Here is a 19,580-nt window from a genome sequence, read left to right on the forward strand (position 1 = left end):
TCATTTCTATTGATTTTGCACATCCCGGGGCCTTCCACCTATCAACTAAAGTCAAAATTATCCCATCCAGCTTTACCATTTTGATCACTTCTGCAAATCACAAAACACCATTTATTATACACATATATGCCTCCCAACAATACTTCAATTGACATTATTCTTGAATATTGTTGAAAAAGACATGCCATGCAAGTGTTTCAGCTTGCGCTCATCAGGACAGATGGAAGAAATAACCAACTGTAACTGGGGAACATCAATTTGTACCTCATGAGCAGAGAGTGATGATTGGTTGGCAAGTGCACTCTGATTGGTAGAGGCACTGCCATGGAGAATGCAACATGGAACAATTAACTGCTTAGCTTTGTACAAACTGGGCAGGTCAACTCTGACTGCTCAAGGCATTGGTGATGTCTTGCGAGCTATTCTGATGAGTGCAAAACGAAAAGCTTTGATATTATATCTCTTTTTTGCAGTAATTCTAAGCTCTGCAACACCAAACTACTATTATTATTCTATTGTTTTGTCAATTTTATGCGCATCATGTACACTTGGTAGAGGTTTTGGCACAGTGGGTAGCAACCCTGCCTCTAAGCCAGAAGCTCTGGGTTCGAGGGCCAAGGATGGTGTGTTCCTAACGGAGCCAACAGTTGTACGTCAACCAGTAAAATCCATCCAACATGCCAATGGCAGGCAGTAAGAGTGGGAGAGATTCCATTGGTTGCCACTGTGCATCGGTTGTGAAGGGAGTGAATGTTTATTGCCGATTATTGCCTGCATTGTCTTGGTTTCTGTGCAGCATGTTGAATGTTGTTGGAGCCACATTCAGCTGGGTAAGAGAAGAGAATTCCAAAAGGCCCCTGACTCACCCCTTTGAAGGTGATGGATGAGCTTTGGGGAGTCAGGAAGTATTTATATGGTTCATTTTCTGGTCAATACTAACCCTCAGGATATTGATGTTGGGGATTCAGCAATGGTAATAACATTAAATGTCAAGTGGAGATGGTTAGATTCTCTCTTGTTGGTGATGGTCATTGACTGGCACTTGTGTGGTGCTCCTCAAGCTATAAGCCAGGCTAGTGACCTGTCTCAGGAAAAACTTCACTATAGGAGAAGATGATAGTCCGCCTTCTGCACCACTATGTGCGGTAAGAGAAACAACAACAATGTATACTTGTGTGTATATTTTACAATATATATAAATCCAATCCAGCCAATTACTGCTCCATCAGTCTACTCTCGATCATCACAAAAGTGTTTCAAAGTGTCGTCAACAGTGCAATCAAATGGCACTTACTCAAAAATAAACTTCACTAATGCTCAGTTTGAATTCTTCCAGGGACTCTCAGCTCCTCACCTCATTCCTGCATTGATTCAAACATAGACATAGGTTATGAACTCCAGAGGTGAGGTGAAAGTGACTGCTGTTGACACCAAGCAGCATTTGACTGAGTGCAGCATCAAGGAACCCGAGAAAAATTGAAATCAATGGGAATCAGAGGGAAAACCACTCTGAGGTTGCAGTCATACCTAGCACAAAAGAAGATGGTTGCTGTTGTTGGAGGTCAATCATCTCAGTCTTGGGACATCCCTGCAGGAGTTCTGCAGGTTGTATCCTGGCCCAACCATCCTCAGCTGCTTCATCAATGAACTTCCATCCATCATCAGGTCAGGAGAGGGGATGTTCGTGGGTGATAGCACAACGTTCAAAACCATTTGTGGCTCCCCAGATTCTGAAGCAGTTCATATCCTTATGTAGCAAGACCTCAACAGTATTCAAGCGTGGACTGATAAGTGCCAAGTGACACAATTGCGAGGTAATGACCATTTCCAAAATGAGAGAATTTAACAATTTCTGAATTGGACCAGCCAATTAAATACTGTAACTAAAACGACAAATTAGAGGCTGTCAATTCTGTGGTGAGTAACTCACCTCCTGACCCCCCAAAACATGCCCACCATCTTCAAGACACAAGTCAGAAGTTTGATGGAATATTCTCCACTTGCCTGGATGAGTGCAGCTCCAACAACACTCAAGAAATCTGACACCATCCAGGAAAAAGCAGCCAGCTTGATTGGCAACCCATCCACCACCTTAAACATTCACTCCCTCCACTACCGACACACAGTGACAGCATGGGTTTATAAGATCCTGTCAAAGAGCCTTGACAATTTGCTGCAATGAATCTTATAGAGTGTGTTCATGGTTGCCACTGTGCATCGGTTGTGAAGGGAGTGAATGTTTATTGCCGATTATTGCCAGCATTGTCTTGGTTTCTGTGCAGCATGTTGAATGTTGTTGGAGCCACATTCACCTGGGTAAGAGGAGAGAATTCCAAAAGGCCCCTGACTCACCCCTTTGAAGATGATGGATGAGCTTTGGGGAGTCAGGAAGTATTTATATGGTTCATTTTCTGGTCAATACTAACCCTCAGGATATTGATGGTGGGGATTCAGCAATGGTAATAACATTAAATGTCAAGTGGAGATGGTTAGATTCTCTCTTGTTGGTGATGGTCATTGACTGGCACTTGTGTGGCGTAAATACTACAAGCTACTTATCAGCTTAAGCCTGAATGTTGTCCAAGCATTTCTGCAAATGGAAATGGATTGCTTCAGTATTTGAGGAGTGGCAAATGGTACTGAACTCTGTGCAATTATCAATGAATATCTCCATTTGTAACCTTATGATGGAGGGAAGGTAGTTGATAAAACAGACAAAAATAGTTGGAGTAGGACAGTACCCTGAGGAATTCCTTCAGTGATGTCCTGAGGCTGAGATGATTAGCCACCAACAGCACAACCATCCTCCTTTGTGCTAGTTTTGACTCCAGGAGTGTTTTCTCTCTGATTTCCATTGACTCCAGGTTTGCTCGGGCTCCTTTATGCCACATTAGGTCAAATGCTGCCTTGAAATTAAATCTCGCCTCTTGAGTTCAACTCTTCTGTCCATGTTTGAACTAAGGCTGCAATAAGGTCAGGTGTTAAGTGGCATTGTGACAGGCAAACTGAGTATCAGTGATCAAGCTATTATTTGTAAATGGTGGTTAATAGCATCATTAATGACATATTCGAACAATTTGCTGAAAATAGAAAATGTACTGATGGGGAGGTAATTGACCAGACTGGATCTGTCCTGTTTTTGCGGGCAAGACATAGAACATAGAACAGTACAGCACAGAACAGGCCCTTCGGCCCTCAATGTTGTGCCGAGCCATGATCACCCTACTCAAACCCACGTATCCAACCTATACCCGTAACCCAACAACACCCCCCCTCCTTAACCTTACTTTTTAGGATACTACGGGCAATTTAGCATGGCCAATGCACCTAACCCGCACATCTTTGGACTGTGGGAGGAAACCGGAGCACCCGGAGGAAACCCACGCACACACGGGGAGGACGTGCAGACTCCGCACAGACAGTGACCCAGCCGGGAATCGAACCTGGGACCCTGGAGCTGTGAAGCATTTATGCTAACCACCATGCTGCCCCGGGCAACCTTCTCCATGGTCCACCGTGAACTTCATTTGTAAAGCCTTTGACACCTATTTTAACCCAAGGCAAAACTTAGCAATTGAATAAGCATGTTTTAACCAGCGCTTACAATGACCTAGGCAATTGACTGAATTAATCCTAACCGGTCTCTATCACCTAGCTAGTTCTTGTGGGTACAGGGCACCGAAGGACAGACTAATCCATGATTGCAGAGCCGTGCGTGTCTGGGGTGAAAAACTCTCTGACTTTCTGGTGACCAAAGATGATCTTACTTTGGATGAAGTGGTCCAGTATGCGAGGGAGACCGAGCTAAGAGCATTTAATCGCGGTATAATTTGTGGCGGCTCTGATGCTTCAATGTCTCTGTGGATTTGGTAGGTGCATGAGCACCAGCCCTATCAATAAGAAAGCTTGCCAAATCAGGCAAAATGGCAGGAAAGTCCACACCAACAGCCATTTTGGGATACTTGCACTGTTGCACAAAAATCTACCATAGTAACCAAGACTGCTCAGCAGAGTCAGAGAATGCTTCCTGTGTGGCAAAACTGGACATTTCAAGCATTTCTGCAAATCTAGTAATTTTAATCAAAGTCAAAGAGCAGGAGGTATATATGCATCCAGTAGGACATCATCATATGCAGAATGGGACAACACTTTATCAGAATACTTTTCCAGCATTGCTGGGAAACATAGAGTAGATTTCAGGATAACTGAACTGCAAAGGCAACAAAGATTTTTAAACGAAAGATTAATCCAAAATAGAATTGAGCCTTGGACCTTCTGAGACTAAAAGGTAAGAACTCAGGATGATCTTGGGAAACTAGTTGCTCTCTCGAAAGACTATGGGAAGAAGGTTCAGAAGTGAAATCATCTTCAACTCTAGGGGAAACTGTTACAGCTGTATCCTCCACTGTTGTATCAAAGGCTGAAAGCGTATTGAGGATCTAAGATTTCAATTAACTTAGAGGAAGGAAAGAAAAATCACAAAATTCCAGAAGAAAAGAGATGATTTCCCAATGATATGATGGAATGACTGTTTAATTTCTTTAGGCAGTGGTAAGAGAGCCATATCGCTCTGCTTTAACAAATAAACAGTTTAAAATAACTCACCTGCAGGTTGGAATTTGATGCCTTTGAACAGTGCTGGTCGCAGTCCCTGGTACTGCTGAACACATATTTAGCAGTGCGTGTTTAAGAGAGGGTACTAGCTGGAGCAGCAAGGTCGAAAATGGCAAGTCATGTGTGAAATCAGCATTAGACATTGCTGCATATTTCCAGTGCATGCACAGAACACTCACACTATTGGCCTCTACAACTTGGCAATTGGCGTGGGCCATTCTGGACGTGGTTACAAGCAGTCCAATGCGATTTTTAACCTTAATTGGCTCCTGTGATGCTGACACAACCAGCAATACTGAGCTCAATTTATCAGCCAACATCAGCCCACAAATATTTACATGAATATCTTACAGAATAAAAGCAAGATGTGATATCGTGTTATAATTTTTGAATAGTTAAAATGTAACAGTGGGATTGAATTCACATTTTAGTTGTTTCATATAGATTAATACGTTTGAAATAACATTAGTGCCAGAAACTAACACTCCCAGCGCAGGGATAGTAAAGGCAAAGTGCAGAGTACCTTCATCTCAAAATCAAATCAGCAACCAAAACTGAACTGACTGCCCACACTGACCATCCTTATTTCTCAACAGAGAAAGCATGCCAACTTAATAACGATGTTGCTTGAACATGAGCGATATTGTCTGAATAATCTTGAATTCAAGGAATTCTTGAAAAACAGACCGAGCAGAATTGTGTCTATCTTATTCTAACTTAAGTACCAGAAGCCAAAAGGGCAGTATACAAACCCAATACACTATCCAACCTTTGCACAGAAATATTTTTCAATGAGTAAGAGTGAAACTGTTACTAAAAAAACAAAGAGTTTTTTAAAAAATGGCTGAAATATTTCAGACAGGGCTAAGTTTACCTGTGTGTTTTGTGTGGGAATTTGAAGTATCAATGCCAAACTGCTATAGTCAAAGTTCTCATCCAAAGCCAGGAGTGCTCCATGAACACCACTTTCCATGAGGTTGTTTGCATAGTCTCGAAGGCCGATGGACAGTATCCACCTGATGACACGGTCATTGCTCCATACTATTGCATCTAAAAAAGTAAAAATGTGATATGTTCTCGTCTGTTCAGTATATGCTGCAAAACTAGTTGCACCTTGACTTTCACATGCTTTAAATTTTTCTCTAACTTTGTTCTTTCTCAACATAAAACACATCAGTCTTCTGTTATGTGAAAACACATTCCAAAAGGTTATCCAAGAGGCAGAGACTCAAATTAATACTTCACAATTACATCGGTATTTTCCAAAAGAGTCATAGGGTATGCTCAGTTGTTTGACTGGTAAATTTTATATAGCACTAACAATGCTCAACTAATGAATACAGAAGAGATACAGGGAGGTGGTGGCATAGTGGTATTGTCATTGCACCAGTAATCCAGAGGCCCAGGATAATGATCTGGGGACTTGGGTTTGAATCCCACCACAGCAGGTGATGGAACTGGAATTTAAACGCAATAAAATATTAAAAATCTAATGATGACCATGAAAGCATTTTCGATTCTTGTAAAATCCCATCTGGTTCACTGACATCCTTCAGTGAAGGAAATCTGCCATCCTTGCTTGGTCTGGTTAACATGTGACTCCAGACCCACAGCAATGTGATTGACTCTTAAATGGCCTAGCAAGCTATTCAGCTGTATTCAGCCACTACAAAAACACAAAAAAGGAATGAAACCCAACGGACCACCCTGCATCGAACAAGACACCAAAAACAGCAAACCCAGCCCTCCTAACCCTGCAAAGTCCTCCTTACTAACATCTGGGGGAATGTGCCAAAGTTGGGAGAGTTGTCTCACAGACAAGTCAAGCAACAACCTGACATAGTCAGACTCACAGAATGATACCTTACAAACAATGTACAATGTCCCAGACACCACTATCACCTGTTTCACTGGCAGGACAGCAGAGGTAGCGGCACAGTGGTATGCAGTTGGGAAGAAGTAGCCCTGGAAGTCCTCAACATCGACTCTGGACCCTATGAAGTCTCATGGCTTCAGGTTAAATATGGACGAGAAACCCTCCTGCTGATTACCAGTACTGGCCACCATCAGCTCACGAATTAGTACTCCTCCATGTTGCATATTACTTGGAGAAAGCACTGAGGGTGGCAAGGATGCAGAATATGCTCTGGGTGGGGGATTGAATGCCCAAGAGTGACTTGGTAGTACCACCACAGACTGAGCTGGCCGGGTCCTAAAGGGCACAGCTGCTAGACTGGGACTGCAGCAGATGGTGAGGGAATCAACAAGAGGGAAAAACATACTTGACCTTATCCTCACCAATCTGCCTGCTGCAGATGCATCTGTCCATGACAATATCTGTTGAAGTGACCATCGCATAGCCCTCATGGAGACAAAGTCCCGTCTTCACAATGAGGATACCCTCCATTGTGTTCTGTGGCATTACCACCATGCTAAATGGGATAGACTTCGAACAGATCTTGCAACTCAACACTGGGCATCCATGAGGCGTTGTTGGCCATCAGCAGCAGAATTGTATTGAACCACCATCTGCAACCTCATGACCTGGCATATCCCCCACTCTAATGATAAAAATCTTTATTAGTGTTACAAGTATGCTTACATTAATACTGCAATTATAACATTCTTATAATAAACTTTGTTTTGATAAAATCGCCTAGGAAGTCTGATGAATCACACCAGAATCATAGAATTTACAGCACAGAAGGAGGGCATTTGGCCCATCGAGTCTGCACTGGCCCTTAGAAAGAGCACCCTACTCAAGCCCACATATCTACCCTATCCCCGTAACCCAATAACCCCCACTTAACCTTTTTGGGCACTAAGGGCAATTTAGCATGGCCAATCCACCTAACTCGCACAGTGGGAGGAAACCGGAGCACCCGGATGAAACCCACGCAGACAGGGGAAGAACACAGACAGTGACCCAGCCGGGAATCGAACCTGGGACCCTGGAGCTGTGAAGCATCTGTCTTAACCACTATGCTACCGTGCTGCCCGGCAGTGACGTGAAGGCTCTCATGCTCATTCTAGCCAAATTCAACATAAAAGTTATAGGTCAGGTGAACTTCATAATATACTTTGGAGTTTCTGAGCCCTGGCTCATAACACCGCACAGACAGTAACCCAAGCCAGGAATTGAACCCGGGTTCCTGGCACAATGAAGCAACAGAGCTTACCACTATGCTACCTGGTCGCCCACCATTAACACCAAGCCAGGGGATCAACCCTAGTTCAATGAAGAGTGCAGGAGAGTATGCCAGGAGCAACATCAAAAAAATGAGATGTCGACCTGGTGAAGCTACAACACAGGACTACTTGACTTCTAAACAGTATTATCAGCAAGTAATAGACAGACCTAGCGATTTCATAACAAATGCATCAGATCTGAGTTCTGCAGTCCTGCCACATCCAGCCGTGAATGGAGGTGGACAATCAAAAAACTCATTGGAGGAGGAGGCTCCACAAATATCCCGATCCTCAATGATGGAGGAGCCCATCATATATGTGCAAAAGTCAAAGCTGAGGCATTTGCAACAAACTTCAGCCAGAAGTGCCGAGTGGATGATCCATCTCTTGTTTCCTCCAGGGGTCCCCAGCATCACAGATGTGAGTCTTCAGCCAATACGATTCACTCTACGTGACATCAAGAAACGGCTGAAGGCACTGGTTACTGCAAAGACAATGGGCCCTGACAATATCACGGCAGTAGTCCTGAGGATTTGTGCTCCAGAACTTGCCGCACCCCTAGCCAAGCTGTTCCAGTACAGCTGCAACACTGGCATCTACCTGACAATGTGGAAAATTGCTTGTGTGTGTCCTGTACACAAGAAACAGGACAAATCCAATCCAGCCAATTAACCCACTATCAGTCTACTCCCCATCATCAGCAAAATGATGAAAGGAGTCATCAACAGTGCTATCAAGCGGCACTTACTTAGCAATAACCTGCTCACGGACGCTCGGTGTGAGTTCCGACAGGGTCACTCAACCCCCGAGCTCGTTACAGCCTTGGTTCAAACATGGACAAAAGAGCTGAATGTCAGAGGTGAGGTGAGAGTGGCTGCCCTTGACGTCAAGACACCATTTGACCGAGTATGGCATCAAGGAGCCCCAGCTAAACTGGAGTCAATGGGAATCAGGGGAAAAACTCTCCGTTGGTTGGAATCATACCTGGCACAAAGGAAGATGGCTGTGATGGTTGTGGTGTCTGGAGGTCAATCATCTCAGCTCCAGGACATCACTGCAGGAGTTCCTCAGGGTAGTGTCCTCTGCCCAACCACCTTCAGCTGTTTCATCAATGACCTCCCTTCCATCGTAAGGTCAGAAGTGGGGATGTTTGCAGATGACTGCACAATGTTCAACGCTATTTGTGACTCATCAGATAATCAAGCAGTCCATTTCCAAAAGACATGGACAATATCCTGGCTTGGGCTGACAAGTGGCAAGTTACATTCACGCCACACAAGTGCCAGGCAATGACCACATCCTACAAGAGAGAATCTAACCACCACCTCTTTACATTCAATGGCATTGCCATCGCTGAATCCCCCACAATTAACATCCTGAGGTTACCATTGATCAGAAACTGAACTGGACTCACCACATTAATACTGTGGCTACCAGGTCAGGTCAAAGGCTAGGAATGCTACAGCGAGTAGCTCCCTTCCTGACTCTCCCAAAGCCTGTCCACCATCTACAAGACACAAGTCAGTAGTGTAATGAAATACTCTCCACTTGCCTGGATGGGTGCAACATTGGCATCTACCCAGCAATTACCCCCCTATCAGTCAAGAAACTCGACACCATCCAGGACAAAGCAGCCCGCTTGATTGCTCCCCTTTCACAAACATTCAAATTATCCACCACCAACGAACAGTGGCAGCTTTGTGTACCATCTACAAGATGCACTGCAGTATCTGGGCAGCACGATAGCACAGTGGGTAGCACTGTTGCTTCACAGCACCAGGGTTTCAGGTTCGATTCCCGGCTTGTGTCACAGTCTGTGCGGAGTCTGCACGTTCTCCCCGTGTCTGCGTGGGTTTCCTCCGGGTGCTCCGGTTGCCTCCCACAAGTCCCGAAAGACATGCTTGTTAGGTGATTTGGACATTCTGAATTCTCCCTCTGGGTACCCGAACAGGCGCCGGAATGTGGCGACTAGGGGCTTTTCACAATAACTTAATTGCAGTAAGCCTACTTGTGACAATAAAGATTATTATTATTATCTCACCAAGGTTCCTTAGACAATACCTTCCAAACATATGACCACCACCATCTAGAAGGTCAAGAGGAGCAGATATCTGGGAACCCCAACACCTGGAGGTTAACATCCAAGTCATCGCCATTCTCACTTGGAAATATATTGTCGTTCCTTCGCTGTCGCTGGGACAACATCACGGAATTTCCTCCCTGACAGCACAGCACTACACCTCAAGGACTGCAACGGTTCAAGAAGGCAACTCACCACCACCTTCTGAAGGGCAACTAGAGATGGGCAATAAATGCTGGCCTAACCACATCCCGTAAATTCATTTAAAAAAGTAACAGAGAGGCAGATTTTGATTACAGCCCAGCCTTAGCACTATATGACACGCTTGTCCTCTAACAGATCAGAGAATCAATGTGAATTCAGGCAAAAGGGGGGGGGGGGGGGCACTGCAAAATTTGAATGCTTTGCACCTATTTTACACCCAAAAGTTGGGTGCAATGCAAACCAATTTCTACCCAGGGCTGAAAGTGGTTGCAGAAACTGATTATGCAGTGTCATCTAGTGGTCAGAATTTACAACAGTGGAGTGGAAAATATTGACATCATCATTTATAATTGTAAATGTTGACAGAAAAATGTGACCAAGATTTGTGACAGCAGAAGTAGGAGTTTTGACATGCATGCATGAAATTGGTCTTTAAATGTTGGATAAAGTGTTAGTAGAGCATGTGGGGAGGTTACTGTGGAGCATGAGGCTTTCCCCTCAGGGAAACTGACATGGTCTGAATTGGCACTACATGAACCAATCTTTTCCCCTCAATTATCAGGAAAATTCACATGTTTTGGAATGACAACAAAACTGTGTGACAGAACAATATAGTTTTATAAGGTTATTAATATTTCTTATGCACTGTGAGCAAAGATACATTTCAGTGAGAAAGACTCACAGGGGAGGAGGTAACATCCGTGGCCAACAAAGGAATTAGAGAGAGTATCAAATTGAAAGAAAAAGCGTACAATTCATAAAAGGTTAATGGCAAGTTAGAAGATTGGACAGAATACAAAATCAGCAAAGAATGGGTTATAAAAAAAGAGGGAGAAATTAGAGCACAAGAGAAAGCTAACTAGACATATAAAACAGGTAGTAAGAGATTCTACAGGTGTTTAAAAAGATAAAGTAAAGTGAATGTTGGTCCTCCATGAAGTGAGTCTGGGAATGAATAATGGAAAATAGGAAACGGTGGATGAATTGACGTATCTGTCTTCATTGTAGAGGATACAAATAATGGGCGTAGTTTTCTAAAAAATGCAGTGTTGGATCAGGCACGGAATGTCGCAGAAAACTTGCTGGTTTCACAGTTGCCTTTTCTAGTCAGATAAAATGGCACTTTGTGCAATTTCAAAATGCTGGTGAGAATTACACAGCAAACTTTCAGGGGGCGCGGGGGCGGGGGGGGGGGGGGGGGAATGCAGCTAAACTCGTCAGCAAATCTGGGATTTAGAGGGCAGACAAGGGAAACAGTACCGATAGCTCCAATACAGATGGTCAACCTCCCACCTCCCCCACCATTCAATGGTTAGGTCCCCCCTCCCAATCTATGCATGCATCGGGGTGACCCTCCCCTCCCCTCTAATCTTCACATGTATCTGAGCACCCCTACATTCTAAGTGTCTGCCCTCACCCCCACCCACCGTCAAGCAGGCACATCGCCCCCACCTTCACTATTGCCTCCCTCACATAATGGGAGTCCATCCAAATGCGGTTCCATAGAGGTTGGCACTGCCAAACTGGCAGGTTGGCACTGCCAAACTGGCAGGTTAACACTGCCCAGTCCAGGGGACTGTTCAGCCAAGTCCCTCACCACCAGGGGGTTGTATTCACCTACGTGGCATGATAATCATGATTAGTTTCATTTTTGTAAACCAGCAGTGATTCCTGCTGACATCACCAACGGAGGGTGGGTGCACCAATTGAGGAGCATCTGACGTTGTCCGAAAATCTGGGGCGGGATACTCCGTTGGCTGACGTTGAAATCGAGAAAGGCGATTGGGTGGAGGATAGATGCCAACGCCTAGATCGCGGCAGGTGCGAATTTGACGCCAAATCGCAATTCTCCGTCACCTCGAAAACGGCTTCAATGCGTTTCATTCCGCACGTACAGTAGGCACAATTTGCATATCATTAGCGGGTTCTCCAGGGCCTCTGCGATTCTCTGCCTCCGATGGCCCGAGTTCCCTCTGGCATGGTTCACTTATACTTTAAAAAATCGTGAAACTGGCGTGGCGGCTGCTGAGGGAGAGAGGGGGGGTACGGAAAGTGTCCAACATCGCCATAGTTTGCTGACAGTCGTGTAGCTGGCTGGGCGCTTCTGCCAGGGCTGGAAGGAGTAGTAGGGGTGGCCAGGGCGTGGGCTGTGGGGTCGGGATGGACGGGCACAGAACACGATTGCCGTAGCAGCAAGGCAGCCATGAAGCTGCGCACATGGCTAACAACCCACATTGAACCTGGTGCCAAGGGCCATATAGGTGTCCCTCAGGGCACTCACCTGGATGCCTGCTGACCCCAGCCAACCTATCAGTTGTATGGGCGCGCTCCGGCACAACCAGTGCCATCTTTTTGGCTCAGATAATTGTATGTAGGGAGTGTAATGTGTATGTGCGGCTGCAGCTTGTCAGCCACACATTTCATAATCGGTGATCGGGCTGAAATCGGGGGCGCCGCCTCTTTGACGCAGGATTTTGCGTGCTCCGCCCCCTCTGAAACAGCGTCATCTTGGTGCGCACCGCACGCCATTGGGACAACCTCAGCGTGTCACCTGAAGGTCCTCCCTGATGCTCCGCCTCCGATGGGCAGAGTTCCTGACCGCGCAGAGCACGTGCGGTCTCAGCGGTCGGGAACCCGACGTGGTGGCTTCAGAATGTGTCCAGCGCCGCCACAGTTGGGCGGAAGCCAGGCTGCAGGCCGGGGGGGAGGGTGTGGAATTTCCGCGACAGCTGGGGGGGACTGGTGGGGGGTTGCCAGTGGGGCACTATCTGGCAGGTTGAGTCCTCATACGGCAGGTGCCATGTTTGACGGCACAACCACTGCAGGCCGTCGTCGTCCACATGCGTGGCTACAGACTCGGAAATTCTCCTGCCATTTGTTTTGTGGAAGCTGGGAGCTTTACACGGTGCGGCTGCTGTCCCCTCACCGGCCGCAGGATCGGTGAGGGGGTGACGCCGAATATTTTCACGTAAAACGCCACAGTTCCTCTGCAATTAGCCTCAGAAACGGAGAATCCCGCCCATGGTGTCAATCCACTGAATTACATTAAAATGTATTCTATTATACTGAAATCAGGTTCACAACCATTCTGGACTGGATCATGCCATCTGGGAGGGCCAGGGAACATCGCACTTAGAAATATTGGCGGCCCCAAATCTGGGTGGTAACACAGTGGTTAGCACTGTTGCTTCACAACGCCAGGGACTCGGATTTAATTCCCGACTTGGATCACTGCCTGTGCAGGGTCTGCATGTTCTCTCTGTGTCTGCGTGGGGTTTCCTCCGGGTGCTCCGGTTCCCTCCCACAAGTCCCAAAAATGTGTTTGTTAGGTGAATTGTACATTCTGAATTCTCCCTCAGTGTCCGAACAGGTGCCATGGCGACTAGGGGATTTTCACAGTAACTTCATTGCAGTGCAATACGAGTCTAGTTGTAACACGAATAAAAATTAAAATCCCATTGTGGTCCTCTTGCAAGAGTTAACGGTCATTGTGCCCGTGGTGAATAAGTGAAATAAGTGTGCTTCAAGAGATGAAAGTAAGGAAGGAACTTAAAACATTACAATTGCTCAGGAAAGAATACCAAGAAAAATACTGGAACGAAAAGTTAACACATGCCCAAATCCTGATGGACTTCAACCTTTGCCTTAAAAGAAGTGGCTGCTGAAAAATTTGATACATTGTTTTTAATTTTCCAAAATTCCCTAGATTCTGGAAAAGTTCAATCAGATAAGAACACAGAGAATGTAAATCCTCTATGCAATAAAGGAGGGAGGCAGAAAGCAGGAACTACAGGCCACTTAACTTAATATATGCCATAGGGAAAATGTTAGAACCTAATTATTAATGAGGTTGTAGCGGGGCATTCAGAAATCTTAATGCAATCAGCAGAGTCTGTGAAATGGAAATCATGTTTGACTAATTCATTGAAGTTTTTTGAGGAAGTAACAAGCAAAATGTACAAAGGGGACCCTGTGAATGGGGTGTAATTAGATTTCCTGAAGGCATTTGACAAAGTTTCACATCAAAGATTACCACACAAAACAAGAGTTTATGGTGGAGGAGGTGACATATTAGCACGGACCAGGGATTGGTTAGCTAACAAGAAACATAGTAGACATAAATTGTTCATTTTTGGGTTGGCAAGATGAGTGTAGTGCCATAATGATCAGTGCTCGGGCCTCAACTATTTACAATTTTTATTAATGAGTAGGATGACAAGATCAAATGTATAGCTGCTAAATTTGCAAATGACACAAGGATAGGTGGGAAAGTAAGTTGTGAAGAGGACATAAGCTGTCTGGAAAGGGACATAGATAGTGGTTAGTGAGTGGACAAAAATTTGGCAGATGGAAATATAATATGGAAAAATGTGCACTTGACTTTTTTGGCATGAAGAATAAAAATGCAGCATATTCTTTAAATGGGGGAGAAGTTTCATAAGGAATCATGTGTTCTGGTAGATGAATAACAAATTGTATGCAGGTACAACAATAATTAGAAAGGCAAATGAAAAGTTGGTGTTTATTACGAGAGGAATTGATATATAAAATTAGGGTTATTTTGTTGCAGTTGTGTAGGATATTGGTGAGGTGACATCTAGACTGTTGTGTTTTGGTCTCCTTATTTAAGAAAGGACATAACTGCATTAGATGCAGTTTAAAGAAGGTTCACTGGACTGATTCCTGGGATGGGGAGGGGTTATCATCTAAGGAAATATTCAGCCTGTATCCAGTGGAGGTTAGAAGAATAAGAGGGAATATAAGATCCTGAGGGGACTCAGTGAATGCTGAGGCTTGATTGAACAGCTTTGTCGCACCTGACTAGGGATGTGATGAAGTTGTTAAATCTGCAAGAGGTTTCTTGTGATGCTCGGGCCGCCTTACAAGACTTAACAGATAAGTTGGGATGTTGGGGAGGTCAGAATTGAAAAATGGCGCCTCGATCTCTTTGTATACTGACGAGCGTAGCTGAGCTCCTTGGTTCAGGAAATGCAGGACATGTGGTAAGCGTGTCCTTGGTGGGAAGTTTTTTACAGAGGCAAAAAAGAAAGAGTCCAATTTGATAGCATGGTTGTTCTCGGCTGGGAAACAACCCGCTAAACATGCTCGAAACAGGACTCTGCTTTTCCCCGTCAAATGGTGGCTGACGTTCCTCCTTGTTGGAGAAATTAGAACCAGGGATCACAATTTAAAAATATCATGTCTCCCATTTAAGAGAGTGATGAGGAGAAATCTTTTCCCTCAGAGAGTCGCGAGTCTGTGGATTTCCCTTGCCAAAGAGTGTTGGAGACAGGGTCATTGAATATTTTTAAGGCTGAATTCAATAGATTCTTTATTGTCAAGGGCGTCAAGGGGTAGGAAGGAAAGTTGAGTTGAAGCCACAATCAAATGAGTTACGACCCTACTGAATGACAGATCAGGTTCAAGGGGCCAAATGGCCTACTCTAGCTTCTACTGCGTAATCGTATATGTTTTTTAAAACTATATATGGGTGTTTGTGAAGGTGTCATGTGAGTTTCCCTTGAAGAAATTTTCTTTTCTTATCACATGGCTTCAGTGATGTCATTGTGTGGATGGAGCTGGGCTTTGGCTCTGGAAGTTTTTACTTTCACTCTGAGTTTGGGCTGGTTTGAACAGCACAGGTTGAAAGATGTGTCTCTATCTTCATTTTTAAAAGCTGTTTCCAGACTGCTTGGTAACTTAAAAGAGATAATTGTTTTCTGCAAGAAATTCAAACCTTCTGTTTTAAAAGGGGAACAGAGTATCAATAGCAAGTCTTATACCAGTAAGAATGTTGTGTGCTGGGCAACACCTTTGAAAAGGGGTTTCTGGCTTTACTTGGATTTTGTTATTGAATTGGAACAGTTAAGGGGGAATTAATTCAATTATACATAGATCATGTGAGAAATATGAGAATGACTAGAGCGAGGGTAGGTCCGATTACGGACAGTAGCGGGAGATTGTGTATTGAGTCTGAAGAGATAGGAGAGGTCTTGAACAAGTATTTTTCTTCAGTATTTACAAACGAGAGGGGCCATATTGTTGGAGAGGACAGCGTGAAGCAGACTGATAAGCTTGAGGAGATGCTTGTCAGGAAGGAAGATGTGTTGCGCGTTTTGAAAAACTTGAGGATAGACAAGTCCCCTGGGCCTGACGGGATATATCCAAGGATTCTATGGGAAGCAAGAAATGAAATTGCAGAGCCGTTGGCAATGATCTTTTCGTCCTCGCTGTCAACAGGGGTGGTACCAGAGGATTGGAGAGTGGCGAATGTCGTGCCCCTGTTCAAAAAAGGGAATAGGGATAACCCTGGGAATTACAGGCCAGTTAGTCTTACTTCGGTGGTAGGCAAAGTAATGGAAAGGGTACTGAGGGATAGGATTTCTGAGCATCTGGAAAGGCATTGCTTGATTAGGGATAGTCAGCACGGATTTGTGAGGGGTAGGTCTTGCCTTACAAGTCTTATTGAATTCTTTGAGGAGGTGACCAAGCATGTGGATGAAGGTAAAGCAGTGGATGTACTGTACATGGATTTTAGTAAGGCATTTGATAAGGTTCCCCATGGTAGGCTTATGCAGAAAGTAAGGAGGCATCGGATAGTGGGAAATTTGGCCAGTTGGATAACAAACTGGCTAACCGATAGAAGACAGAGAGTGGTGGTGGATGGTAAATATTCAGCCTGGAGCCCAGTTATCAGTGGCGTACCGCAGGGATCAGTTCTGGGTCCTCTGCTGTTTGTGATTTTCATTAACGACTTGGATGAGGGAGTTGAAGGGTGGGTCAGTAAATTTGCAGATGATACGAAGATTGGTGGAGTTGTGGATAGTGAGGAGGGCTGTTGTCGGCTTCAAAGAGACATAGATAGAATGCAGAGCTGGGCTGAGAAGTGGCAGATGGAGTTTAACCCTGACAAGTGTGAGGTTGTCCATTTTGGAAGGACAAATCTGAATGCGGAATACAGGGTTAATGGTAGGGTTCTTGGCAATGTGGAGGAGCAGAGAGATCTTGGGGTCTATGTTCATAGTTCTTTGAAAGTTGCCACTCAAGTGGATAGAGCTGTGAAGAAGGCCTATGGTGTGTTAGCGTTCATTAGCAGAGGGATTGAATTTAAGAGCCGTGAGGTGATGATGCAGCTGTACAAAACCTTGGTCAGGCCACATTTGGAGTACTGTGTGCAGTTCTGGTCACCTCATTTTAGGAAGGATGTGGAAGCTTTGGAAAAGGTGCAAAGGAGATTTACCAGGATGTTGCCTGGAATGGAGAGTAGGTCATACGAGGAAAGGTTGAGGGTGCTAGGCCTTTTCTCATTAGAACGGAGAAGGATGAGGGGCGACTTGATAGAGGTTTATAAGATGATCAGGGGAATAGATAGAGTAGACAGTCAGAGACTTTTTCCCCGGGTGGAACACACCATTACAAGGGGACATAAATTTAAGATAAATGGTGGAAGATATAGAGGGGATGTCAGAGGTAGGTTCTTTACCCAGAGAGTAGTGGGGGCATGGAATGCACTGCCTGTGGTAGTAGTTGAGTCGGAAAAGTTAGGGACCTTCAAGCGGCTATTGGATAGGTACTTGGATTAGGGTAGAATAATGGAGTGTAGGTTAACTTCTTAAGGGCAGCACGGTAGCATTGTGGATAGCACAATTGCTTCACAGCTCCAGGGTCCCAAGTTCGATTTCGACTTGGGTCACTGTCTGTGTGGAGTCTGCACATCCTCCCCGTGACTGCGTGGGTTTCCTCCGGGTGCTCCGGTTTCCTCCCACAGTCCAAAGATGTGCAGGTTGGGTGGATTGGCCATGAAAAATTGTCCAAAATTCTATGATTAACCTAGGACAAAAGTTCGGCGCAACATCGTGGGCCGAAGGGCCTGTTCTGTGCTATATTTCTCTATAATCTATAATCACTGTTGCTGTGTGGGGTGTTTATATTTGTAGTTGATAAAAATTCTTGCTGTATGTGTTTTGCACCTTCAGGGAGCAGAGAGGAGTCGGACCTGCTTGGGACACTTCTACAGGGAGAGAGTAAATACAGCGCCAGGCTCGGAGGCCTTTACTTACCTTCTAGGAGCAGAGAGAAGTCGGGCCTGCGAGGGACGCTTCTACGGGGAGAGAATAAATACAGCACCAGGCTCGGGGGCCTTCACTTACCTTCCGGGAGCAGAGAGGAGTCGGACAGGCGTGGGACACTTCTATCGGTAAGACAGTTGTTTGTCTGTTTCAAAATTGAAAAAAACTGGTAAAGTGACGTCACAGGAGACTGTGACCTGATTGGCTGAAAAGCAGACTGGGCTAAATTTGAATATATGTGGCGTTACTGATTTAAATACTAGTTTTAATTTGATTTAAATTACTATTTTTAAGTTCATTTGAATTCCTATTTTTAATTTGACTTAAATAACTATTTGGGGTTCATTTAAATTACTATTTTTAAGTTGATTTAAATAACAATTTTAATTTCAATTAAGTAACTATTTTAAATTTGATTTCAGATCAAAAGGAGTAAATACTCAGTTTTTAAAAAAAAAAAGTTTATTAAATAGTGTAGGAGACATTGGATATAATCTGACACAAAAACATTTTTCTAAACTTTAATTTCAAAAGTTCAAGTTAAAGGAATAAATCATGGCAGGACAGCTCCAAGGCATGGTTTTCTCCTCTTACTCCATGTGGCAGGCTGGCGACAGTCCCCAGGGTCAGCATGTGTGCAGAAAGTGTCTCCAGTTGCAGCTCCTGGAAGCATGAGTTTCAGAGTTGGAGTGGTGGCTGGAGACACTGTGGAGCATCCGTGAGTTGGAGAGCTTCGTGAATAGTACGTATAGAGAGGTGGTCAGGCCGTAGGCTCAGACTCCACAGGCAGGAAGGGAATGGGTGACCACCAGACAGAGCAAGAGAGTGAGGCAGGTAGTGCAGGAATCTCCTGTGGCCATTCCCTAGCAAAACAGATATATCATTTTTGATACTGTTGAGGGGAATGGCTTCTCAGGGGAAAACAGCAATAGCCATGATTGGTTCTGCTGCAGAGGGGAGGGGAAATAAGTGCGACACTGCAATAGTTATAGGGGATTCAATTGTAAGGGGAATAAGCAGGCATTTCTGTGGCTGCAAACGAGACTCCAGGATGGTATGTTGCCTCCCTGGTGCAAGGATCAAGGATGTCTCAGAGAGGGTACAGGACATTCTGGAGGGGGAGGGAGAACAGCCAGTCGTCGTGTTCCACATCGGTACAAATGACATAGGTAAAAAATAGGGATGAGGTCCTCAAAGCAGAATACAGGCATTTCGGAAGGAAGTTAAGAAATCGGACCTCAAAGGTAGTAAGATCACTACTAGTGCCACGTGCTAGTCAGAGTAGAAATGACAGAATATATAGGATGAATATGTGGCTGAAGAGATGGTGTCAGGGGGAGGGTTTCAGATTCCTGGGGCATTGTGATCAGCTCTAGGGGAGGTGGGACCTGTGCAAGCTGGACGGGTTACACCTGGGCAGGACT

At 44.9% G+C, this 19,580-nt stretch overlaps 1 protein-coding gene across 8 annotated transcripts in view; it reads right to left on the bottom strand.

Moving 5' to 3' along the window:
* Positions 1–19,580, bottom strand: part of ppfia2 (PTPRF interacting protein alpha 2) — a 511,344-nt gene that overhangs the window by 18,104 nt on the left and 473,660 nt on the right. For 7 of the 8 annotated variants that reach the window (XM_038781072.1, XM_038781076.1, XM_038781071.1 and 4 more), the window contains one exon: positions 5,489–5,664. In XM_038781072.1, the coding sequence (XP_038637000.1) occupies positions 5,489–5,664 (176 nt within the window). Of the gene's footprint in view, positions 1–5,488; positions 5,665–18,237; positions 18,302–19,580 lie in introns of those variants that run through there. The other variant, XM_038781078.1, reaches the window with a different exon arrangement.

The sequence above is a fragment of the Scyliorhinus canicula genome, chromosome 20, assembly GCF_902713615.1.
Source record: "Scyliorhinus canicula chromosome 20, sScyCan1.1, whole genome shotgun sequence".
In the NCBI taxonomy this organism is placed as follows: domain Eukaryota; kingdom Metazoa; phylum Chordata; class Chondrichthyes; order Carcharhiniformes; family Scyliorhinidae; genus Scyliorhinus; species Scyliorhinus canicula.